This window comes from Heterobasidion irregulare (assembly GCF_000320585.1).
Source record: "Heterobasidion irregulare TC 32-1 unplaced genomic scaffold scaffold_03, whole genome shotgun sequence".
NCBI lineage: Eukaryota > Fungi > Basidiomycota > Agaricomycetes > Russulales > Bondarzewiaceae > Heterobasidion > Heterobasidion irregulare.
The window spans coordinates 1,516,455-1,541,029 of NW_009258199.1; the positions used below are offsets into that span (position 1 = coordinate 1,516,455).

The window sequence follows — 24,575 nt, forward strand, 5'->3', positions numbered from 1 at the left end:
TCCTCGTCATTTCTAAGCATAACGATGTAATTTGGCACGTCTGAGCCTGTCTAAGCCGGATCTATCGCCGACCCGGTGTAGGATTGAACAGAAGTTAACCAACCGATCCCTTAGAGGCCATTCCCCATGCCGACAGAAGATGCAGATGTGCTGCAAAGAATGTTAACGAGGGGCATGAATTTCCATACTTGCGATGCGAATCACCTGAACCACGTATCTGTATTTCGAGTTCCCCTGCTTGTCGGAACCGCTTTTGGACCCCACACCTGTCAGGAAACACATCCTCATGGTAGCACCCGCATCATATACACGCATTTAACTATGCCTCATGACATCGCATTCCACTTCCACGCCTGCCAAAATAATGGCAACCACACAGGCAGCATGGTTGCCAGGTGTCTGAGGTCAGCCAACAGTAAACGGAACAAGAAGCGCTTCCATACGTGAACGGAAGAGGCGGCATAATAAACGAGGTATTCGTCGAGGATTCAGCCAGCTGATACAACAACATCCTAGTAGATATCAATCTGGAACAGATGGACTTAATGCGAAGACTATTGGCGACATGATATGTGTTGTCTTAGAGCGGTATAATACGCCTCGTGAGAGCAGGGACACGACAATTTCAGTCTGCAGGCTGGAGGACGGCTGGAGATACAAAGGTTTGCGAAATTCAGCCCAATTGCCTTTCATGAACACGATGTTCTCACGCTGGAGCGCTGAAGTTCGCTGAAGTGTCACCGTTCTGCTTCCCAGCCATTTTAAATAATTCAATGCCCGTGGTGGGTTCTATTACTGGGACCGTCGGATATTGTCTCCCATACTCTTTGGCATATCTAGGTCAAGGTCTATCGGTGACAATCTTATACGACTGTTACGTTCACGGTCACTCCGCACATATTTTCTATCACTCTTCTCTTCGTCACTTCCCCTCCAAACTTGCACCCCGCAAACCCGCAGGGCCCTCAAATATAGCCTAAAAAAGATAGGTCAAACGCATCACAAATTTGCTGGAACATCGGACCAGAGCCCGCCATACTTTGACTACAAGACCCAATCTCACGGAGAAGCCTCACGTCACTTGTCCGGAGCCGATTCGTCCGTGGATTCCAAGCTGATGGCGGTAGTTAGAAAGAGAAAACAAGTAGAAAACCTGAAGAAATGGAGTCTAGTTCCTGATCAAGTCAACGAAGTAAAAGACCGCGATACTCGCAACCCTGCGTGGTATGCGGACAGCCAAGCACAAAAGGGTGGGAGACGTGAAACTCGGGGGCTCAACGAATACAATCCGATTTGAGTCTCTCAGAAACAGACCCTTGAAGTCGAGCACAGGCGCTAATCTGACCTATCATCAACATCGCGGGCCGCATGTCTTATTCTTCTAAACCACCGATGGTATACTATTTCTATCAGAGCAATTCGGTAAAGGAAGGGACTTACAAGGAAAAGCCAGAGTCTGTTGGAACGCGCTGCTCATCCATATGGAGGGCCAGGAGATCTAGAAGAGCATGCATCCTTGCCGTCTATCGCTGACCCCGCGACGTCTTTCCCTATGGCAAACAAACTGCGACTGATCAAATGAAGCCCTGATTTGCGGCGTTAGCTTTCGATTGCGATTGCAGAATGTTCCCATACGACACACGCCGTGAGTGGATGCTAGTGAGTAGATGCCTGCCGCGTAGCATTATTAGCTCATCGGACGGGTCATAAATCACGATTTATTGAGCTGAAAGCTGGCACTTAGCGGGATACTCGGTCATGTCTCTCTTCGAATGAGGGTAAGCTATTAATCATCAGGCTTGATTACAGACCTTCAAGCTCAATACTAAGTCTGGCCATGTGAAGGGGACCTACATGAGATATAGCTCTCTGTGAATAGACTTTGATTGATCGGATAACAAAGCAGGGAATTAACTTGTGATGACCTCTATTCCACCTTCAGTTACTAGAACCATATGCTCTTTTTGTGCACTCCTTGCACAGTTCTTGTAATCAAGCAGAAGCGATCAAAACGAGGATGCAAGTAGCGAAGTCGGTGCTTACCTCCGTAGAGGCCGTCCAGCCGTCGGGAAATATCCAGCCACGAGGGTTTGAGCCTTGTATCAGACACGGCTACAATTTTACAAAAAAACAGATAAATTAGAAGAACGGTATCTGGTGTATGGCAAACGCACTTCGATTGTAAAGCAATGACCAGGAAGCATGGTTCCAGGCTCGTCGTTTCCTAGGTTCACGTGAACCTACGTGAGCGCTGGCTAGACCGCTTCACACGCCGGGTGATCGCTCACGATGATGCAATATCCACGGAGGTCGATGGAAGACCTCCCCAATCCCATGGCCCATGAATTGGCTTGAGACAGAATACCCTCTAGATTTCGCCAAGTTATATATAGCGCTTCCGATGCCTTTAAAAGGTCGTCCTGGACCACATGCGGCAATGCCTGCGTCAAGAGCTTCGTTCGTTGTGCTCACTAGATTCCTCCCAGGTTCATCCTAGGTTTGTTTAGGGCAACGTATGACATTCAGGGTAGAATCAGACCTACAACGTCTCCGACCAAAAATGTCCTCGACGTATCGCCGTGATACCCATCCAGATATACAGTGATATCAATGTTGATAATATCCCCATCTTCAAGAGGTCGACTATTTACACCAGTGAAATATCAGTTGCAATAATTTGCAGACGCAACCACAAACATACTCATTCGGGATGCCATGGACAAGGACATTGTTGATGCTTGTACAGCAAGACTTGGGAAACCCAGAGTAGAGAAGCGGGGATGGGTAGGCAGAGTGCGATATAATAAAGTCGTGGACACTCGCATCAATGGAGTCAGTGCTCACGCCAACCTGTTCAACGAACGTCAGACATTGTCTAGTGAATGTATCGTGATCAATATACACCTCACTTTGACCAACGATTCCGCATAGTCCAGCACAAGTTTGGCTAGACGTGCAGCCTTTCTCAGACGGAGCTCATCTCCTCCACCCAATGGAATACGCCCATGACCGGAGTAGGGATCACCGTTGAAAGGTCGCTCATGCTCTCCAGGTTTCCTTTCCAGAGGAGAAAGAGACTGCACATACGGAGGAAGTGGAATGTGTGGAGGTACGACACGAGGCGCGATGTGTGATACGCCAAAGACGAAGGGCTCAGGGGGAAGTATAACAGAGTAAGATCCAAAGTTTTCGGGCTCTGAAAACGGTAGAGATTGATGCGTTGAACGACGCCGAGCGTTACCACCAATATACAGTCCAGTCGAAGGGCACATCCTATCATGTGGGTTCCCTAGCAAACGACGATTGATCATCATGTGGCGCAAGCTGGAAAAAGGGAGGTCCCTAGTACGTCCCATCGAAGAATGATCTTGGTCGAATGCGAGCGAACGGATGTCTGGTGCGTGCCCGAGCTGGTCACGGTGTTGACGACGAAGCCTCGCTGTCTAACGAACAGGAAAGTGGGAAACCATCGCGGGGCCTGATTCAGTCGCATCGAACCGCTTAATAAGTATCAGCGGCGTGGAAAGAGATGCCAAAGTTACAACTGATACTGGTACGTTACTAGCAAAAGTGAAAGCTTAGTCTCAACGCATTTGCGATCAATACATGTCATTGCTACAGGCGGTATAGGTACAGATGTGAAGAATAATGAAGACCATAAAGTGTCCATGAATATTGTATGTCATGCAGTCGCATTTTCAGCCCTTCTTTCATCGCATTTCCATCGGAGGCACCCACTCAGGTACATTCCCCCATTCAAACCTAGCAGCCTGGAAAGCCTCTTTGGCCTTCTGGGGTAGCAGGGACATATAGTCTGGCGGAAGCAGAGCATCGTACTTGTCCAATCCCGGCTTATAGGTCGACCTTGCGTTCGCAAAGTCCGGTGTACCACTCACGACCTTTGGTGCGGAAGCTGGTACGGAGCCAAAGCCACCGCCGGGGTCAAAAGCGGATTGAGACTGAGTAGAAGGGGTGCCGAATGTAGAGATTGGAGTTGGCTGCATTGGTTGACCAAAGGCTGTTGTGGGTTGACTAAAAGCTGAGGTTGGCTGCTGAGCGGGTTGACCAAATGCCGAGGGCTGTGGAACAGGCTGGCCAAATGCCGAGACGGGCCGTTGAGCGGAGTCGCCGAATGCAGATGTGGGGTGCTGGGCTGCCTGACCAAAGACCGATGTTGTTACGGAGTTGTTGGATTGTCCAAACACAGAACTGCTGGGTTGGGTCGAGGATCCGTTACCCCCGAAGGCTGATGGAACGAATGTGGCACCCCTCGTGTTATTGTTGTTACCATTGGCAACGGCTGCGAACGCAGACGGTTTGTCACCGGCAAACGCTGCAAATCCGCTGCCGCCAAGGGCGGATACAGGTTGCCCGAGCGCTGATGTCGGCTGAATAGGCTGACCGAAAGCTGAAGTAGGCTGTTGTGAGGGGTGTCCGAAAGCTGAAGTAGGTTGTTGTGAGGGCTGGCCAAACGCAAGGACGGGTTGTGCCGCTGTCTGGCCGAACGCGGAGACAGGCGGTTGTGGAGGCCGTCCGAGTGCGGATGTAGGTTGCGTTACTTGGCCAAAGCCTGTCTGTCCGAAGGTGGACTGGCCTGGCGCAGGCGCAGACGTAGGCGTGTTTGTGGAGGCGAATGCCAAGACAGGTTTGCTGTTTCCCAAAGCCCCGAATGCCGATGGTTTACCAAAGGCTGAACCGCCTCCACCGAACGCACCCCCTGTCTTGAACGCTGAACCTAGGCCTCCAGACTGATCTCGATTAATGGGACTTTGCCTCGAAGCCGTATCATAGGCCTCCTCGATATTGTTGCGGACATTCATGAAAATTCTTTCAGCGTTAGCAGTTTTGTCCTGCTCATACTTTGTCTGAGAGTCACTCAGTACTTGCGGGTGGATTGAAACGACGCGTAACCTCACATATTCATCAAGTGTACCACCGATCTTCGCCAAGACAGCTTTCATGCGCAATTCCTCGAATGACTCGTCTAGTGGAGGCAATAGATTGGGTTCGTGTTTGGCAGGTCCATATGATGATAGCGGCCAAAATGGTTTATCAACTTTTGGATCGAAGTCTTTCGACATAGTTTCCACGCTACGAGTGTTTAAGATCAGAGAATGACACGAGACAACACAAAAGGTGTCCACCTAAATAGAAGAGACTTCCCAGCTCCAGTAGCACTCCACTGTCCACCTAGATATGTGTGTCACTGTTGATATTCGTCATCTGAGCTAGGCGCAGTGTTTACCTGTGGTGGCCTGCCGGTTAGGACCAGTGTCCTTGGGGTGCTCGTTCCTACAGTTGTTCCCAAACCTACAATTCCCACGCATAAAGAAGCTACAGATAGCCTAACAGACAGGATCTGAGGTCGTAAAAGAGAGATATATGTCCATATTTCGAGGGACGCACCATTGTCAGATGACGAAGATGAGCACGATGGAATCGTTTGTGGAAAGGGCTACGACTCTAAGAACAGAGCATGCATCGTGGGAAATATATCCCATTTAAGGATGATGTGCTACCCGGCCCCTGCATACTGGGCTGGAGCTTTCGAATCTGTAAACACCTGTCTCGAAATCCACATGAACCATCTTTTAGAGCCTGTTCGGACTAAATTACGCTCTTCGCAGATCCTCACTTCCTTGCCTCAAGTAATTTCAGAGCTTGTACAGAATTCTTTGGATGCCAGAGCCAACCAGATTGAAGTCGGGGTAGACTGCGAAGAATGGGAATGCTGGGTAAAAGATAACGGCGCAGGGATCAGCAAGGATGGCTTGTTGACGTTAAGCAAGCGCCTTGAAGCAGGGAGGTACAGTAAGTTTATTTTCGAAAGCTCATTGTGACAATATCAGAGGTGCCCCGTCTACCCAGACACTTCCAAGGCGTATGCTCCCAATGATCATGTCATGGATAGAAATTTTGGGTTTCGAGGCGAAGGTACGATCTTTCGACTCCCCAGCGAAAAAATCACTGACTTTGCTCTCTTATAGCGTTGGCGTCCGCCGCAGACATATCTTGTGTGGAAATATCCACCCGAACTCCAACATCGAAAGAGAGCTGGACCGTCATTCTCAAGGTGAATCTGCAACCAATCATCGTTTGCAATGACTCACGGCGCTCAATACAGAGCGAACAATGTCTTTATGATGGCCCGTCTGTTCGCTGGCGAAGAGAGACTGCAGGAACGACAGTGTGCCTCCGTGACATCTTCTACAATGTAGCTTCCTATCCACTCCTCTCTCTCGCCCGCATTCCACATTAACAATGTCGTCCTTAGCTTCCTATCCGTCGTTCCACACATTCGTCCTCCTCTAAGACGTTATCGATCATCCGCAAAGATATAGAGCTGCTCGCACTGGTGTTTCCTGAAGTATGTTTCTCTCTCGACGACATACACAGCGCTAGACAGGGACGGCTTGGGGAGGGACGAATTGCCACCATACCCAAGGTACGTACACCATGATCCAAGCTTTGCATATTCACCCGTGAAATCTACATAGACCTCTTCAACGCTGTCATCTTTTCGCCATATATTTGGCAAAGCTCTTGCTACAGTACGCTCATATCTCACATCATCAGATTGTTTGCTCAATAGGTTAGCAATAGCATGTCGATGAAATTGATGTCACGGCCGGTGAAATATCGATTCGGGGCTTCATTAGTCTAGATGGTGCATTATCCAAGGTATGAAGTAAGCATCAATCCATCGTGCCGCCCCTCTTATTTGATGTCACGAATTCGACTCTCAGACCCACCAGTATCTCTGTGCGTCCTCAATCGTTTCTTATAAATGATCGCCCTAATGTCTACGAAGAAGACGTGAATCGGCACCCTCTTACGCCATGTCATTTGCATCGTAAAATAGATGACGAGTTTGCAAACAGTTCTTTTGCAAAGCATGTACGCTTTCCTATTATTCGCTTACGGCAATGGGCAAATAGTCTTTTTAGGCATTTGATGAATCAGGCAAGACTAGTTTGCCTTTATCTGGTAAGGACTCTCACTGTGCAAACTGTAGTGACCGGCTGACGAATACATTCAGCCGCACGACGCACTCTCAGGAAATGGGATAAGAAGCCCGTATATGTCCTGGACCTTACAATTCCTAGAGGAGACGTAGATAATCTGTTAGAGCCAGCCAAAGCAACTATGCAGTTTCGGGTCTGTCCATCAACTATCCTTCGGCAGTCTGAAGTGTTAATCAAGCAGATATCTAGAACGGGGATATTGTGATCAACTTCGTCGCTTCCGTCATACAATCATATCTCGTACGCAACGCTTTCATGTCCCAGAATTCTTTTGGTGTTGTTAGTACATCTCCTGCTCCAGGTCCTGCGAAAAGACGCAGAGTCAATTTCCCGACATCACTCGAGACAGAGAATACACCATCTACTACCTCTTGGGCCCGTAAACACCACAGTGTTCATGGCAAACCTATTGTGAGCTACCGACTAGCATTTGCACCTTTGACTATGAGGTGCAAAGGTTCGTTTAAAATATCTAATAATTGTCTCGTTCCTTAGACCGACAGTTTATCTGGAAATACCGTTGACCAGATCAACTGGACAGACCAGATTACTGGGGTGACCTATAACATCGATCCACGGACGGGAAACTCGTATGTCCGTGGAAAGTCGAGTGACGGGGCCGGTAATCCTGAGCGACCCGGCTCATACAATAGGAGAATGCTAGTTGATACGCGATGGCTGAAGGGCAAAGACCAAGGAAGCCGGATCGGCGACAAAGATACTCCACGATGGGTTTTGAACGCTCTGCAGGTAGCGCACTATTTCCTTGCTTATAATGATCTATTGATTGCTAAGAGTTTGCTTGATTTGGTAGATTAATGACACATTTACTCCCACTGAACCCCACATACCAGTTGTTTCTCCGAACCTCCCACCCACGTTAAACACGGAGGGCAACACTTTCGTCTCGCTTGCCAGGCAGTCGAAAGATCTAGAGGAATCCCAGTCGAAACGGAGTCGGTTCTTTGACAGCTGCCTTCAACCCCGCATTATAAGGCGCTTTCGGAGAGATGATTTATTACGTACAAAAGTCATTGGCCAACTTGACAAGAAATTCATAGTGTGCACTATCGATACTCCCCGCAACAGCGCCATGTCTGGGACCAGCAATCAAACCGAGGCCGACATTTCTTTGATACTCGTTGATCAGCATGCTGCCTCTGAACGCGTTCGCGTTGAACGGCTCCTCAAAGAACTTTGTCTGGGTTTCCTCGGTACTGATGCTACTGGGGTTCGATGTGTAGAGCTGGCTCCCCCAAAGCCTGTCCTTTTGACAAAAACAGAAGCTCAAATGCTGCAAGCAACGCCTAGCATCAGGGAAACCTTACGACGATGGGGTTTCTCTTTCGCCGATGCCCCACAACACGAAGTTGAAGAGGCTGTATATCAACAAGTTTGGGTCAAGTGTGTGCCAGAGGTTGTTAGCGAGAAGGTATCTTATTCTTATGAATATGAGGGAAAAAATAAGCTTGCTTTACTGATTCATCCTTCAAGCTCATGACATCCGATGAGATGCAGAGGTTGCTAAAGGGATATTTGGCTTCCTGTGAAGCGGACGGTGTCGCTTCCGAGCCAATCGAAGGCGATTGCGAAGAGAACGTAGACGAATTCTTGTGGCATAAGGCGCTTCGCTCGTGCCCACGTGAGCTGCTTGATCTAGTCAACTCTAGAGCATGTCGAGGTGAGAACGCATACGTGTCAAGATGATTGATCTTGGTTTAATGTACTTGCATCATAGGTGCCGTTATGTTCAACGATTCGCTCACTTTAGAGCAATGTGAGCGACTAATTGAACAGCTAGCAGAAACTGTCTACCCATTTCAGTGTGCTCATGGAAGGTAAATTGGACTCCGTAAAGTGATTTGTCAATAACTGAGTAGCACTTGCGTAGACCATCGTTAACACCTCTTTCCACTACATCAACCCGAAGCGAGACTGTGCGACGGGGTGCACGCACTGACTGGGAATCATTTCCTCATGGTCCTTGATGAGGAAGTGAATCGACAGAACAAGAAGAAGGCGGTGTATGCGCATGCCGTGATTTCAATTCCTTTGTGAATTACATGTGCATGGGCCGGTCGAAGCCAGTAATTTCCAAGGCCATCGATCTATCGATGCGCAGAATGTGAAGGGTACAACGATCATAGGCGCTCTCGAGTCACGGGTGGTGTTGTGTTGATGTATGACGCATCCGGCACCGATGACATCATAATCCCAGTTTCCTCTTTATACCCCTTTGCGCCAACTCAGCCTGTCACCAGCTCACAACTACCATCGTCACTTCACATCATCCAGCCCGCTATAATTCACCGTACATTCATACTTTGATACCAAGTCGCAACGAACGTCATGGGTAAATCGCTCACCAAAGTTGTGTATAAGCCCGACAACAACTCTACCGAGGTCTTCTTGATCATCGTAAACCCTGTGGAGGTGAGTCTCGATCGATCGCCATCGGGGTGTTCTTCAGTGTTGAATCCGTTTTCGCGATTCAGTTCAAGAAGTGGAAGGAGGGTGGTAAGCATTTTCCTGTGCTTCAGGCTCCATTCTACTTTCTCTAATATATGCTGGTTGTCTAGACACGTGAATAGCTTCACACGTTCAGATGTACCATAATTGACATGTTGATCGTTGTAGCACCATCCCATTAGTCGAGGTCGTCGATTGTGAGTGTGCTGGATATACACGCTTGACACGCACTCAATATTGTCCTGCAGCGTTTGAGGTTCTACATTCCAGCCAAGGCGCGCAAGGACTCCTTGGCCGACCGTCGAAACAAGAGCTCGATAACACCTTTGGCACACATGTCGACACTGAAGTCGTTACGCACATCCTGCGAAATGGCAAGGAGGAGGCAGGAGAAGGGCTATCAGGAAAGTGGGGAAGCAAGAATGATACGCACGGGAGTGCTTTTCTTGACAGCAGGGGTGGAAACAGCACGAGTGGCCTCTGAATTACTACATTAGCCGCGTTGATGCTTGACCTAACCTCAGATTCAGATTCGGTGCTTTGAAGAAGTTGTAGCTGCAATTGTATCCATTAAATCCCTTGATCTCGGGCCAACAGGGCGCTGCGCTTCCACGTTATACATATCATCAACGCAGAAACTCATGGAGCCATTACCTGAGCGCTTGAGCGTCTGCCAAATTGTTCCTATTTCCCATCACGTTGATCACACCATTTCGGAATTTCTTTTCTGTAATTATCTACACTGCTGGGCCGCCCATGGTCTCCACTGTAGGTTGTATTGAGAAGATCAAAATGAAATATCGACCTGGCCATGACCCAGGTACCTCAGAGAGGTTTTATGATCTCAGTCGTAGATTACAGATGATGAATGACACAAGACTAGAAAATACTTGTAAACAGTATTCACTATTCATGTTCAATGACTCTGCCTCCAAGCTTCAGGCTTCCGGGCCACGAGAGCGTGAAGCAGTGGCCGAGTTTCTTCCAGTTATATGCAGTCAAAATGACAAAATGCGTCACCTGAGCGATTCGAACACTCGCGGGCAAAGCCCAACCGCTAATACTGCTCAATAGCAGGCGATCCCGTTAACCACTCCGGCAAAGTGACCCGGCAGAGTTCTCCTCTATGTATACTCTAGCCTGCTACATACGCGGGACATTTCTTTCGAGACTCGGGTTTGGTCCGAACTCGATTGTACTTTGGCGATGCCTTACATTTGGCTCGACTGCGACCCGGTAAATCCATCAATCGTAATCCACAACACATGGATGTTAACATCCTCCGTAGGGCCATGATGATGCCGCTGCGATTCTGCTAGCTATTCACTGTCCAAACGTACAACTTCTTGGTGTCTCCACGGTATCGATGTGCATTCGCATTCATGCGACTCCCCCTTTGTGACAAGTTGTTTCCTCAATAATAGGTGCACGGTAATACAGATGCAGAGTACACTGCGGTCAACGCAGCTCGCTGCTTGTATGCCTTTTCTGCCGAGACGTCCGTGAAGGTCTTCCCGGGTGCTTCAAAGCCTCTTCTTCGCCCTGCCAGACACGATGCGGAGATTCATGGTATAGACGGGTTAGGTGGGGTGAAGGGGTTTCCTCATACAGACCAAGAGGAAGTCCAAGCGCGACTATCCAAAGGCGAACCTAAATACAAAGCTATAGATGCAATCGCAAGGGCCATCCGAGACACATGGAATGGCGGCGCAGGTTCCAAAGTCTCAATCGTAGCAACTGGGCCTTTGACGAATATCGCCCTTTTTGTGAGCATATATCCAGAACTTTTGGATGGCGTGGAACAGGTTGTGTTCATGGGAGGGGGTGTCGGTGTCGGTAATCGCTCCGCTGTCGCAGGTACGTGACTATGGACTGAATCTGCTCCATGCTGCACTGCTGATGGCCTTTACGACAGAATTCAATATTTTGTGTGATCGTGAGCAGCTCTACACACTGTACTACCAACTCAGTTCAATTCACATACTTCTTCAGCGGAAGCGGCTCAGATCGTTCTTAATACCCCAGTGTCCAAGACGATGATACCTCTCAACATTACACATCAAGCCATAGTCACGAACTCCATTCATACCCGGTTACTGTCTCCCAGCGCCGTGTCTGGTACCGAAGGTCGTGTCGAGGCATCCAGTAACCTGAGACACAGTCTTTCAACCCTCATCTTGTTCTTCAAGGAAACGTACAGATCTACTTTTGGATTCGAAGACGGTCCACCTCTCCACGATGCCCTTACTATTGCATACATATCGAGGCCGCAACTATTCACCTGCAAGAGGTACAGAACCGACGTAGAACTGACTGGTCTGCATACCACTGGGCAGACCATCGTTGACATCTGGGATTATAGAGCGTCTGACGATTCTTGGGGCACGACAGGGAAAAATTGCAACGTCGCGGAAGGGCTCGATGTGGGCACTTTTTTTTTACCATCGAGTGATTGTCCTGATTTGTTTGGTCAGGTTGCTGCGTTTTTCGAGATGTTTTTGGAGTGCGTCACTCGATGTGATAGGGTGTCTCCCCTCAATGAAAGCAATTGACCGTGCATCTCGATGCAGGTAGTATCATAAGTGTATATAACGCAGGGATATATTGAGTAAATTAGGTAGGCATGTATCGAGCATGGAGTATCCGTATTCCAATCCAACAATTTGCTCTATGGCCTACCGCCGTCGAAAAATATTTTGTTGACGGGGCGATGCGGCCTTGCCCTGCGCTTGCCATCGCGCATGCTGCGAATGGCCTGGTCCACTTCGCCCCGTCCAACAGAATGTAGGCCTCCCGTACGACCCTGAGAAGCTGGAAAATAATCCGTTTGCTCTTTGCTTCCCTTGATCGTCTGAGGGAATGTATAAGGCATCGGGAATGGTGGAATAGGTGAATAAAGCCTTACCAGCTCTTCTGGCTCCTGTTGGTTTACTACGATGCTAGGCGATGATACCATGATCTTCGTCTCGGCATCGTGCACCTCCAATGCAGCTTTCTGTAGGCACACCGTCAGTGTAAGCTCGACGTTATATATTGAGTGATCAATCACCTGCAAGGACGACGAGAAAGATAATATGAGGGCAAAGAGATCCTCTGGCTTAGGTGTTTCAGGGGAATCCGGGGCTTCGCCGTAGTAGGCAAGCAAAGACCGGAGATCGATGTCTAGTGCAGATCCCATCTTCTTCATGGCATCTATACTTTGCGTGTTTTCACCTACAAAAGGCTAAACCAGCGGTAGGTATCGCAAAAAATCATTGTCAAAACATTTAGAGCTCACCCGCATCACTTGAACAAAATGGTCATTTGTCAGGCGTAGCAGTTCCACATTTTTGACCTCTTCATTGACTTGGTTGAGACCGTTGGTAAGTGCCAATATCGACGCAACGATACTTTGAACTGAGACTGTGGAATCAAGTCAACATCAAGATCACTTATCAATATCGTGTATGGAATGTCACCTCGTGCAGCGGCTTCTAGATGCGGCATCTCTTCAATGAAGTTTATCATCATGGAGTCGGTTCGAAGGAGTAAACGAGCAAGGTAATGCAGCAGAGTGGGACAATCGGATCCTTTGACCGTTTTCGTTTCCCGCATCTACACAAAATCAGTGGCAGAATCATCAGCAGAGTGCTTAAGTTACCTTCAAGAGAGCATCCAGCTTAAAGCCTCGCGCACCACCGCGGAAACTCGAACTATTGAGGGCATTACCGATAGCGAGGACAGCCTGAAGAAACTACAAGTGAGAGGAATATACACAGGTAAAAAAAGACTGACTTGAAGAACACCTTTGAACCTGATTGACGACCGCACTTCACGGGATGCACTGCGAAGAATGTTCAGTTCCGGTCTGATTTCTTCGATCTCCAACTCCAGACGTCGCCGGAAGATCATGCACTCTAGACGCTCTGATAGTCGAGGGATAGTCATAATCTACGGGAGAGTATGAAACGTAAGTTCAGATGGAGGGGGACCGCTTATGTACCTGGTGAAAGTATTGGTCGGCCTTCGCAAGTTTCCCGATATCATCACATCCCCTAAGCCTAATGATTTCTTCGGATGTCGGAAGTTGTTTGCTGATGGCTTTCAAGTCGTCAATTGATAACTTCGCATCATCAACGTCCAGTAACGCCTTCCGAATCTCTGGAAGCCCCATCTTGATTCTGGAAAGCATGATGGCTATGGCAAGATGAGAGATCATAGCAAGAAGATAAGTTGGGAGCTCACCAACGTGATTTGCACGAGTGATGTCCAGAAGCGTTGTTATTGACTGTTTCCCCGCCTTATGGTCTGATACAGGAATTAGCGTCGAGCTCATGTTGTCCATAGCAAAAGTATTTTCTAGATCATCCATGTGAAAAGTAGGTACGGAAGAAAGCTCATTCCACACGCTAGATGTAAGATTGATAGACTCTAGCTTGTTCCAGAAGAAAGGTTTGAGGCGCTTTGGAACAACTGCTTTAGATTTAGGCGTTCGGAACGCGCTAGGTGGTGGAGGCGGCGGAGGCGGCGGAGGTGCAGGAGATCGTGGAGCACCCGAATCCCCAAAAGGAGAAGACGGCAATGGCGGCGGCGGTGGCGGAGGAGGAGGAGGGGGAGGAGGACCTGCCGTATGTACCTGAGAGATATAGGGAAGGTTGTTAGTGGCCGCCCGCATCCCTGGCGGCGGCGGCGGCGGCGGCGGTGGTGGTGGCGGTGGCGGTGGCGAAGCAGCGGTAGAGGCAAGTGGTGGTGGTAGTGGCGGCGGTGGCGGTGGCGGTGGCGATGATGATGACGACGATGGTCGCGTATCAGAGGCAATAGCATTCACAGTCTGAGGCAGGACGAGTGAACCAGCAGCTCCGGTCGGCTTTGGAGGTGGAGGTGGAGGTAGAGTTGGAGGACGAGTCGGAGGGGGCGGTGCCGGAGGAGCAACTGAAGATTTAAAATCCCCCTCTGTGATGAAACGAGGTTTGGCAGCCAACTGGACCTTGAGTTCAGCGTTTTCCTTCAACAAAGTTGACATTTCTTCATCTCTCTGGGTGAGGCTTTCGATTGCCCGAGCAGCCATTTGTTGCGCATCCACATCTGCGTCTAAGTCTCGCCCCTCTTGTTTCGATCTGAATCGAGAATAGACCGACTCCAGTGCACGTTTGAGATACAATCCCTCTTTGTCTTTCGCGATTGACGAGCTTTCGAGTTCGCTGACCTGGAGATATTTAAAATGAATATTATGAGCATGTCTAAGAATGCTGACCTTGATCTTGTACTGTGCAATTTCGTCCATCAGATTATTCCACTTTGCCTTTTCACGATCTCGTTTGATACGCTCATCCTGTTAATGCGTTGAGGGATGAACTTTGTGGGGGTTTTGTCAATGGATGCTCACCTGCTCCCTTCCCTCGCTTGGATTCTGTGCTTTGAGCTTGTCCAGCTCCGACTGCAATTGTAGAACTTGCTTTTCCTTCTGAACAAGCCGCTGAACGAGGCCTTGAAAATTCTGATTGGTGTTGATAAGGTCAGAGTCCGAGCCATGCTTGGACAGGAACTGACCTCTTGTGCGTGGGGAGAAGAGACGCTCGGAGGAGATGACTTCAATGTATTGAGTTCAGCAGTCCGCTGATGAAGCTCATCGCGAAGGATGGCACGCTGTAGAATCGATGAATTAGTACTTCTGAGCAATTGCCAGCTAGCAGTGGTGTGTCAGAGTAGTCCATCAACGTACACACTCTAGCAACAAAGAATAAGAGAACATATGAGGAACTCACCTCTCTGGTTAACTCTTCGATTTCGTGGTGCAGATTCTCCAATATTTGTTCAAAAACGACGCCAGAATCTGGCCTTGTAGCGTCCTTTTCATCGAAGGTTTGGCCGGTGATGTGCTGTATAGATACGGCGAAGTCCTTCAGGAGAAGCTGCCAGCTTTCGTCACTGAGACATATGAAATCAGATTTGGTTCAAACAGAGAAGAATGTGCCATACAAGCCTTGAACATAAATCATTTGTTTCACAAAAGCGGCTGAAACCGTTATCAACTTTGTCTTAAGTTGGCTGGCATCTGAATGTAAGCAATGCACACGGAAGCTAGACGCGAGCACCTACACATCCATCTCTCTTTTCAAAATGACTGCATAATCCTTTAAAATACCGACGATCTTTGAGTGGATATCAACATGTTGCTTAGAGAGAGAGACCAATTCTTCAACAGCAGCCTCTGAATCGGAGATTGATCGTTCATGTCCGTGTTCCATGAGGCTTACGGCTCTTTCTCGCATGTCTTCCTCGTCTTCAAATTTCTCTTCTGTGTAGACATCGAGTTGCGTTACCATCATATCTGGTGGCTTAATGTATCGAAGTGTCTGCACGTGAAACGTGAGCAATTGCCTGACACTGAGTTCCTTCTTAGCACTTACAACGATCACTTCATTGAGGCCGCGCCGTCCAAATTCCTCTCGAAGAAAGATACGTTCTTCGAGAGATTCAGGACAGTTTGTGAGAGCGTTGACAAGTACCATTGAAGCAGTACGAGCTTCCCATGCACCGTTGTCTTCGGTACGGCGGTCGAAGGCTAAGTCACTTCCGCTGCTGTCGGTATCTGTCAATGACAACCGCAAGGAAGATATGAGATCTTCAAATCGGAAGGCCTCATCGAAGGCGATTCTATAATCCGACATAGCCGCAAGGACCGCTTTGTGACCGTCCGGCAGAGAAAGAACGCATATCGCAGCGAGAAGGTCAGAGACTAGGGAGCGAAGCTTGAAGGAAGAATGATGAAGGGAATAGGCAATATGTGTCACAATAGTGGGCGAAGACAGCACTTGCTCAAACCCCGCCTGGAGAAGCAATTCAAATTGAATTTCCCTCAGATAGAAATGTGTCCATACCTCTGTATTGAGAAGTACTCTCAAACATTTGATCAACTCGAGCAAAACTGACTCTTCAACGTCGCTCAATACCTTTCTCTTGCCGCCTTTAGAAACGAGTCTGGCCAGCACACTCCCCAATACCTGGAGCCCGGTCTCTTCTTCTACGAACTCGTTGGTCCACGCCAAATTAGCCGTGGACAAATGAATGCGCAAGGAAATCAAGTGCTTCACTAGCTTGGTATCCATCGCCCTGCCCAACCGGATGACATCTACGTACCACTTGGGGGTCTGGTCTTCTTTCAGCGACATTGATCCCTTATCCCCACCTGCCGACCTGAACCAACTGGACCAAAGACCGCCAGTGGTCTGCGGTTGAAGTGGCTGCGCTTCCTCTACTGTCTTGTGAGCCTGAGCGATTCGCGTAAGCATACTGGTAGCACCAGATGGACCGTAGGTAGCAGAGAACGATGGCTGCTGTATCGCCGATGTCCGCGCTTTCGAGAGGGACGCCATACGAGATAACCGATGTTGCTCGAGTAGATATCTCTTTCGGTCTGACGGTAAATGTTGCATCGCGTCTCGCTGAGGCCCCTTCAGACCCAGATCGTTCTATAATTGCTTGAGTGACTAAGAACGAAACAATCGTGTATTCTTCACATACCAGCATCTCCTCGAAGTCTTGAGTGTCGAGGTCTTCATCGCCGATGACATCATCTCTTCGACTAGAGCCAGTTCCGGCATTCGACGTACGTCGAACGAGGGTAGGCTCACTCACACTCGGAGTCATCACAGCGGCCGCCTTCGTAGGTGATGTAGGTGTGGCAGGACGAACCCAACCCTCGAAAATACTGGAGAACCGACTGGGAGATAAAGAGCTTCTCCAGTCCGACTGACCACTTCCAACTGGCTGAGGTGATGAAACGTCTTTCTTCTTGGCTGTTCCCTCGTCTTCGTCCTCGGAGGAAAAGGGATCTTGAACTTTTTTCAAAGTTGATACTGAAGGTTCACGAGTTACCGAAGACAAAGATCGGGATTTGGAACGACGATACCACTCGTCGGGAACGACGTAACGGAATGTCCTCTTCGCGTTCGCAGTGAAAAGACTGGGGATGTTTGGTGTGTCCAGAACCACGGAAATCACGGAACTTCCAGACAATCTCGACGATTCTGATGGTAGAGATCAATATGAGACTGGCTTACACACTGATACGTGTAGAAAAAATCTCACTTTCTGTATCGCCCTCGTTCCAGACCTCTTCCAGAGCGTACTCTAGTGTACCTCCGCCAGGGACAGGAAGCGACTTTGTGAGTCCAAGCTCCTCAGCCACAGCATTGATCGTATCTTGCACTGTACTAAACCTTGACACGAAGGATTTGAAGTGAAAGCCGTCGTGTATCTCCGGTACACGGAGGAAGGTCACGGTCAAGGATAGAGCTGGGTGAAAGGACACGAGTCGGAGGGAGGGAGAATGGAGGTGCAATGTCAACGCGAAAGTCGAGAACTGGCGTTCAGAGGATGGATCTGAAGGTGCGTCGTTCATTAAAAGCGCAACCGGTGTCGATGGGGGCGCTATACCTGTGAAAGGTTGGGGACCAGTGAAGGGAATGTAAATGATGACTTGATCTTACCGTCGCCCAAAGATTCTAGCTCTTCCTCTTCCCATCGACGACCATGCTTCTCTGTTCGAATTCTCTGAATCCCCCACCCATGGGGGTGAAGATCCCCAAGGACGTCCGTTGTCACCTCATCAAGGGCAATGAGACGCTCAATCACGTCCTGGATGGTGCTATCAGAGTTGACGGACGCAAAGTGAAGGGACCCAGAAGGGAGGACAGTGGGTACAATCAAAGGATCGTTTGCCATACTACGATTGTGTGTGCATGCACGCGGCGAGACTAAGCATGAAAGGCCGCATGAAATCAATCCTCACCTATGAATGGAGCTTATTCGAGGTTCTTACTCTGCAGTTGACTGCTGACAAACGCTTCTTGCACCTGCACCATCACCTTCCCGATTCGGACACTGCTAGCTCATCGCCTGTCCTGAGTCTCTCCCCTCCTCACTCTTCCCTATCGTGGGTACTACACTCCTTTATCACTCTTTGACATCCCTAGGGGCTGGCTTTCCTATTGACCTTCCATATTTTTAGGGAGAGTCACTTGGGGGTGGGATTGTGGTTGCATCCTCTTGTGGGACCCTGCCCTCCCCCTCTCAGACCAAAAAGTCATTAAACTACTTGGATGGTGATGAGTGCATGGGTGGTTAAGCACCCTGAATGATTGTGCATCTTCCCAATGGTGCCTGTGGCACCTTATATTCCACCTAGGGTGCTATGTGTGCCCTTGTCCCCCTTGCTAGTATGGTGAGTGTCTGCCCCTCATAACCACCTTCCTACTATCCACATTCATGCAAAACCAATGCCTGGGTGGAGTGTACTGTGTCATCAAAGGTGCTAGGGAGTTGTAACAGGCTAGGTGACAAGTGCATGGGTGGTAAAGGCACTCTGAATAATTGTGCCACCCACAACACTACTGTAAAACCTATATCTGGTGGGGCTCATGCACTAACACCTGGCCCATAATTGGGAGTGGCATATGCTGAAGGAATTAGGTGTGGGGTTCAGCAGATACTGCATCCTGATCATGAGTAACTTGACTGCTTTCTCTAATTGCCTGCTTTAGCTAGGCTGATAATCTGGGCCATAACTGAGCCCTTAACTTGCTATGGAGTATATGGGGCTACACTCTTTTGTATTTTCTGCTACCACTGGTGTTACACTATGTGGGATATAAATGCATTGATTTAAATTAAATAAATAAATAAAATACTGCTGACAAACACTAATTGTCTTCTAAGGTTCCACGAGGCACGACTGGAACCCTAGAATTAGGTCTATGGTTGATGAGGGTTCCGCTGCCTGCTCCCACGCAGTGCCAGCAGCAACTCTCATCCTTTCCCCCTCGTCAAGCTGCCCAAGCAGCTAAACTCATTCCTTTGCATTTGTTTAACACCATAGCACAAACCACATCCTTTCCACTCGAGCCTATCTGACAAATCATGCCCCCTCGTATCCTTGTTGATCCCAATGCTCTCATCTGTCCCGATTACGCTTTAGACATATATGCTGGGGCCCGCGAATTAATCGCGCCCGGAGCAGAAGTCGCGGAGGCGGCGCAACGCTTAGCCAACATTTGGACAGCCGGGAACAACGTCGACAGGGGACTTTGGAACCATCAGGTAGAAGCAGATGCCATCGCGGCAGCTGACGCCGAAGCGCTCCTTCAAGCACAGGCCGAGCAGCGACGCCTCGAAGCCGAGCAGCAGGCGGAGGAAGAGCATCGTGAAAGCGAGAAAAAGAAGCCTAAGGCACCAGATTTCGACGAGGAAGCATCCATCCCGAACCACCCAGTCCTCCGGCCGCACCCCTTCGCAGTCAACAAACTGCGCCTCTTCGAGTATGTAGAACTTTGGTATTTCACTCGAGATGGTTGCCTAGATGCTACCAACCACCTACGCACCATCAACGACGACGCCTTTGGCCTCATTAGATCCGAGGATGGCCTCGCCTTGAGGTCCCTTGCAGCCACGCGCCCGTCCAAGAAAGCCATCCCCGATGACGATCTCTCTTGGTATCAAATGTCCACCGCCAAGTCGACATACATTGCGGAGATCGAGCGTTTAAACTGGCCGTTGAAGCACCGCCAAGCCATACAGGAGTTTTTCTACGCCCTAGACATGCATCCTTACAGGAATGCGCACGAGTACGGGGACACCATCCTCTTGCGTTACCAAGCCTCCTCGCGCCGCCTCTGGCACGAGCAACTCAAGATCCCAGGAGGGTCTTTTAACTTGCGACACATCAACGAAACCTTGTTGGACCGCATCGCCACGACCTACTTAAACGAACTGAAGTTTGCATCCGCCCAAAGGTCAGTCTTGAACCTCCTCCCCCCCCCCTTTCCGTCTCCAAGCACCCCGCATTTCTCTTACCCTCCGTCCCTAACCCTGCACCACCCATTCTCCTGCGTCCCCCGCTGCCTCGGTTTCCCTCCCCCCCCCCCTTACCGCGCTGCGTCCTGCGTTCCTCTCTCCCCCCCCCCCTGCGTTTTGCCCCTGCACCCCTCGCCGCGCGCCCTTTCCTCTCCTCTGCCCTCCACGTCACACCCCGTCCCGCGTGTCTACTCCCCGCTGCACTCTTGGCAGGTCAAATGATGGACCCCCCTACCCTCGCGATTTCAGAACGCAGAACTCCACGGGCTCATACCGCCGCAGACGCTCCCCCTCTCCCTCCTCATATAACACGCAGAGAAAGCGTTCCAACTCCCCGCATCGTGGCATTCCCCCTCGCCCGGCCTTGGGCTACCCGCCCCGACCGGATCGGCGGTCTGGCCTATCTAGCGCGCCTTTTCCGCGCAGCGCAAACGCCTCCGGCCCAGTCGTTTGCGCAGTCTGCCTCGGCCGGCGAGAGCACCAAGTTTCAAAATGCAACGCCACCGTTTTCTGGAATGGTGCCTCCACGCGGTGTCGCCGGAGCCCGCGGGGCAAGATCCTCAACCCTCATGGTTTCGAGATCTGTCTCGATTGGCAGCGCGAGCGTAGCTGTGCCTCCAACTCCCATCCCGAGAAGCATGAATGCTCCGGATGTGGCCGCCCCGATCACGGTGCCTCTTTCTGCCCTCTCGCAGAGAAGATCTAAACCTTTGACCCCGTATCAGGCCAGAAACTGGCTCCACGCTCTTCGCGACGCCGGTCTCCTGTCAAAATATCCTACTATATATCCAAGTCTCGCCCACGGTTTCCACATTGGTATCCCTCCCCTCCTACGTACTAATATCCCTCCTAATAGTCCTACCATTACTGCGATGACCCTTGAGTTTCAGAAGATACTTGATCATGAGTTTGCGAGTGGCCGCTATCTCGGTCCGTTTACTCGTTCTGGAGTCGAAAGCCTTCTGGGCCCTTTCCAAACATCTCCACTATCCTTAATTCCGAAACCTCATAAACCTTCCGTCTTTCGTCTGATACAAAATTTTTCGTTCCCATACACCTCCTCACCCATCCACACATCTATTAATTCGTACATATGCTCTGACGATTATCCCTGCACATGGGGCACTTTTCCCATTTTCGCTTTCTTAGTTTCGAATCTCCCTCCGGGTTCTCAGGCCGCGGTTCGCGACGTCTCTGAAGCATACCGTACCCTTCCACTTCATCCCTCGCAGTGGCCGGGCACAGTAGTCCGCCTTTCCGAAGGGGATGCCTTTGCTGTCGATACACAGGGTGCTTTTGGCACCGGCTCTACCCCGGGATGCTACGGTAACCTTGAGGACGGTGCAGTCGACATCATGCGCCATCGAGGTCTTGGCCCAATTTCAAAATGGGTTGATGACCACGTGTTCTTCCGCCTACTGCGCGAGCACCTCTCCCAGTATAATAAAAAACGAGAGGTCTGGCGCTGCCAGATCCACTCAGCGGGTGGCCCCCAGCAAGCCGGAGGCCGCATCTGGTATGAAGGCCCTGCGCTACCAAACGACCAGCCAGCTGAGTTTGACGACGACATGGCCTTTCCTGTGCAGGATCTCTCCGCATGGAGCCCCCGCACTCCCGAGGACCAAGCCTACACCTGCAACATCTCTGACATCGATCGCATTTCAAGTTACCTTGGCATTCCATGGCAAGTAGAAAAGGACATTCCCTTCAGCCACGAATTCCCGTTCACAGGGTTCATATGGAACCTCGAAACGAAGCGCGTCTCAATTCCCGCCTCCAAAAAAGAGAAGTATCTCGCAGCGATTGCGCAGTGGCAGGGCTCCCGCTCTCACACCCTTCTAGACGTGCAGAAACTGCACGGGAAGCTACAGCATGCCTCCCTAATCGTGCCGTCTGGACGAGCTTACCTAACAAATTTAGAGGCTATGCTAAGCGTTTTCCGTGACACCCCTTTCAAACCCCGCACACCTCCCCGTGACACCCCCAACGACATTGCGTGGTGGGCTCAAACACTCTCCCGCAACGACGTCTCACGCGCTGTCCCCGGAATTGAGCCTATCCTCGATGTCGGGGCCTTCTCTGACGCCAGCTCAGCCATTGGCATTGGCATCATCATCGGTGACCGCTGGCGCGCGTGGACTCTCACCCCGGGCTAGAACCAGGAAGGACGCGACATTGGTTGGGCCGAAGCGCTCGGTTTTGAGCTACTTGTCCGCGCGCTCCTTTCCCTTTCCCCTGACTCTCCCTCGGCGCATCATCTCAGAGTCTACGGAGACAACCAAGGCATTATTGATGCCTGGGCAAGTGGCCGCAGCCGCAATCGGCAAACAAACCTTATCTTTCGCAGAATCCACCACCTCCTCAAACCTCATGAGGTTTTCGTCCATCCCAGATATATCCCCAGCAAGGACAACCCAGCAGATGGTCCCTCCCGGGGTATCTACCCTCCGCAACGCTTTCTCCTCCCTCCCGTCCTCATTCCGGACGAAGCCCGACCATTCCTGGTCGACGTCGTCCCTCTCCGTCCCCACGCTGGCAGCCAATTGTCCGCCCACAGTGATGCCTGCCCCTCTTACTGTTGCTAGTCGCTTATTTCTCCCCTCCTCGTCCACTGTTCTCCTCTCCCCGTCCATTATCCCCTTACCTACGAGCGTTACCGCGCGCCACACCAACCTCACGACTCCACTCCTCCCTGCACAAACGCGACCCTCTCGTTTCCACGCTCAACTGCCTGATGCCCACAGCAATCCGGTCCCAGCCATTAAACCCTACCCCATGCACCTCACTCCTGCCGTCTCTCCTTTGCGTCCCCACTGTAGTGCGGTTGACCGTCTCATTCAGTGGCGCCCAGAGAACACTGCCCCGCACTCCAGCACCACGCTTTCCCCAGCTGATGAAGACCGCATAAAAGACATCATGGGCCGTGGCTGGGAACGTTCTACCCTGAGTACATATGCTGCAGGCCTCCTCGCATTCCACGTCGCTTGTGACAATAAGGGTTTCCGTGAGGCTGAGCGCGCACCTGCCTCCACGGACGTCATATTATACTTCATCTCTGTGCTCACAGGTGCAGTCGCTGTGCGATCCCTTTCCTTTTTCTTCTCACTAACTCTCTTATCATCGGGCGGCAGGCACTTATGCTGCTGGCACCATAAAAAACTATCTAGCTGGCATCAGGGCCTGGCACATTATTCACCGCATGCCATGGACCCTCGAGGATGATCAAATTGAGGTCATGATCCGGTCTGCCAAAACCATGGCCCCTGTGGCTTCCAAACGTAGACAGCGAGAGCCATACACCCCCAGCATCCTTATCGCTATCAAAAAGGAACTGGCCTTGTCCGATCCCCTTGACGCGGCTGTGTGGGCTTGCGCAACTTCGCTTTTCTATGGCGCCGCACGGGTAGGAGAACTGACCATCCCAAAGCTTGGAGCCTTTGACCCAGAACTCCACCTCCAGCGATCCAGCATCACCTACAAAGCTAGCCGCAATGGTGACGAGGTTACGGAGCTTTTCATTCCCCACACAAAGACAAACAAGGCTGGCGAAGCAATCTACTGGGCCCAACAGAACGACGAGTCCGACCCGCACGCCGCTCTTTCTAACCATTTGTTCATAAATAACCCTCGCCCAGGCGAGCATCTTTTTACCCATACAGTTGCCGGGTCGCGCCGCCCCCTCACTAGAAAGATATTCCTCTCCCGCATCTCTGCTGCTTCCACCGCCGCCAAGCAAAAGCCACTTCACGGACACAGCTTCCGTATTGGAGGCACCTTAGAGTATTTGTTGCGGGGTGTACCCTTTGACACCATGCGGGCCAAAGGCCGCTGGGCCAGCTCTGCTTTCCTTGTCTACCTGCGAGACCACTCAGAGGTCATGGCGCCCTACATGCAAGCCAACCCTGAGGTGCACAGCAGCCTTTTCCACCTCACTGTTCGGCCCGAACTAGCACGCACCCCCCTTTGAGCAGGTTCGTCGTTGCCTTCCTACCATAGTGGGAATCCAGGCCAGCCTAGACGCGTCGCCAACTCCTACCGATTGGGTATCGCGGCTGACCTCTTTCTTGCCCCGTTTTCTGTTTAGACGTTCTTTCTGCTGCACATCGGAAAGCCTCACGGGCTTTCGCCCACCCCTGTCTCTTCGGCATACATTTTGCTCAGACCATCTCTTGTTCCCGCGCTGTCTCGCTGCTTTTAGTCATCATATTCTGCTTACACATACATACTCTTCTCGCAATGTCAGTTGTT

General features: G+C 50.5%; 8 protein-coding genes across 8 annotated transcripts; 5 read left to right on the plus strand and 3 right to left on the minus strand.

The window, feature by feature from the left end:
• Positions 1 to 1,916: 1,916 nt before the first annotated feature.
• HETIRDRAFT_15251 (Metallo peptidase M24A) lies at positions 1,917 to 3,002 on the minus strand (the record flags this gene model as incomplete). The annotated part of the gene is made up of 7 exons (XM_009544847.1): positions 1,917 to 1,985; positions 2,044 to 2,112; positions 2,175 to 2,224; positions 2,289 to 2,493; positions 2,544 to 2,643; positions 2,702 to 2,850; positions 2,910 to 3,002. Coding segments are annotated over 7 exons (735 nt in total), but the record flags the coding sequence as incomplete, so codon positions are not given.
• A 514-nt stretch (positions 3,003 to 3,516) lies between these two features.
• On the minus strand, positions 3,517 to 5,345 carry HETIRDRAFT_34646 (uncharacterized protein). The gene is made up of 4 exons (XM_009544873.1): positions 5,246 to 5,345; positions 5,145 to 5,190; positions 4,917 to 5,091; positions 3,517 to 4,865 (listed from the first exon to the last, which is right to left on the minus strand). The coding sequence occupies exons 1-4, from the start codon at positions 5,325 to 5,327 to the stop codon at positions 3,711 to 3,713; spliced, it is 1,458 nt and encodes a 485-aa protein (XP_009543168.1). The 5' UTR covers positions 5,328 to 5,345; the 3' UTR covers positions 3,517 to 3,710.
• Positions 5,346 to 5,579: 234 nt separating this feature from the next.
• Positions 5,580 to 9,291, plus strand: HETIRDRAFT_381588 (uncharacterized protein; the record flags this gene model as incomplete). The annotated part of the gene is made up of 17 exons (XM_009545589.1): positions 5,580 to 5,811; positions 5,869 to 5,934; positions 5,988 to 6,073; positions 6,125 to 6,214; positions 6,275 to 6,445; positions 6,498 to 6,551; positions 6,604 to 6,681; positions 6,747 to 6,762; positions 6,815 to 6,897; positions 6,948 to 6,987; positions 7,040 to 7,158; positions 7,215 to 7,436; positions 7,521 to 7,775; positions 7,840 to 8,457; positions 8,520 to 8,706; positions 8,764 to 8,863; positions 8,917 to 9,291. 17 exons carry the CDS (start codon positions 5,580 to 5,582, stop codon positions 9,011 to 9,013), a joined length of 2,514 nt encoding a protein of 837 aa, XP_009543884.1. The 3' UTR covers positions 9,014 to 9,291.
• An 83-nt stretch (positions 9,292 to 9,374) lies between these two features.
• HETIRDRAFT_458076 (uncharacterized protein) lies at positions 9,375 to 10,143 on the plus strand (the record flags this gene model as incomplete). Its single annotated transcript, XM_009545590.1, has 4 exons — positions 9,375 to 9,458; positions 9,521 to 9,546; positions 9,663 to 9,691; positions 9,743 to 10,143. The coding sequence occupies 4 exons, from the start codon at positions 9,375 to 9,377 to the stop codon at positions 9,976 to 9,978; spliced, it is 375 nt and encodes a 124-aa protein (XP_009543885.1). The 3' UTR covers positions 9,979 to 10,143.
• A 543-nt stretch (positions 10,144 to 10,686) lies between these two features.
• Positions 10,687 to 12,171, plus strand: HETIRDRAFT_381593 (uncharacterized protein). Its single transcript, XM_009545591.1, has 6 exons — positions 10,687 to 10,730; positions 10,783 to 10,854; positions 10,919 to 11,351; positions 11,410 to 11,430; positions 11,487 to 11,917; positions 11,969 to 12,171. The coding sequence occupies exons 1-6, from the start codon at positions 10,701 to 10,703 to the stop codon at positions 12,044 to 12,046; spliced, it is 1,065 nt and encodes a 354-aa protein (XP_009543886.1). The 5' UTR covers positions 10,687 to 10,700; the 3' UTR covers positions 12,047 to 12,171.
• On the minus strand, positions 12,163 to 18,200 carry HETIRDRAFT_444116 (uncharacterized protein; the record flags this gene model as incomplete). Its single annotated transcript, XM_009545592.1, has 17 exons — positions 12,163 to 12,717; positions 12,772 to 12,896; positions 12,953 to 13,088; positions 13,135 to 13,218; positions 13,269 to 13,424; positions 13,477 to 13,670; positions 13,719 to 14,679; positions 14,728 to 14,805; positions 14,860 to 14,970; positions 15,024 to 15,119; positions 15,239 to 15,401; positions 15,573 to 15,829; positions 15,884 to 16,303; positions 16,355 to 16,945; positions 16,998 to 17,503; positions 17,565 to 17,912; positions 17,966 to 18,200. The coding sequence occupies 17 exons, from the start codon at positions 18,198 to 18,200 to the stop codon at positions 12,163 to 12,165; spliced, it is 5,016 nt and encodes a 1,671-aa protein (XP_009543887.1).
• A 1,194-nt stretch (positions 18,201 to 19,394) lies between these two features.
• HETIRDRAFT_314148 (uncharacterized protein) lies at positions 19,395 to 20,549 on the plus strand (the record flags this gene model as incomplete). The annotated part of the gene is made up of 1 exon (XM_009545593.1): positions 19,395 to 20,549. One exon carries the CDS (start codon positions 19,395 to 19,397, stop codon positions 20,547 to 20,549), a length of 1,155 nt encoding a protein of 384 aa, XP_009543888.1.
• Positions 20,550 to 23,102: 2,553 nt separating this feature from the next.
• Positions 23,103 to 24,294, plus strand: HETIRDRAFT_312120 (uncharacterized protein; the record flags this gene model as incomplete). The annotated part of the gene is made up of 2 exons (XM_009545594.1): positions 23,103 to 23,394; positions 23,459 to 24,294. The coding sequence occupies 2 exons, from the start codon at positions 23,103 to 23,105 to the stop codon at positions 24,292 to 24,294; spliced, it is 1,128 nt and encodes a 375-aa protein (XP_009543889.1).
• Between the last annotated feature and the right edge of the window lie 281 nt (positions 24,295 to 24,575).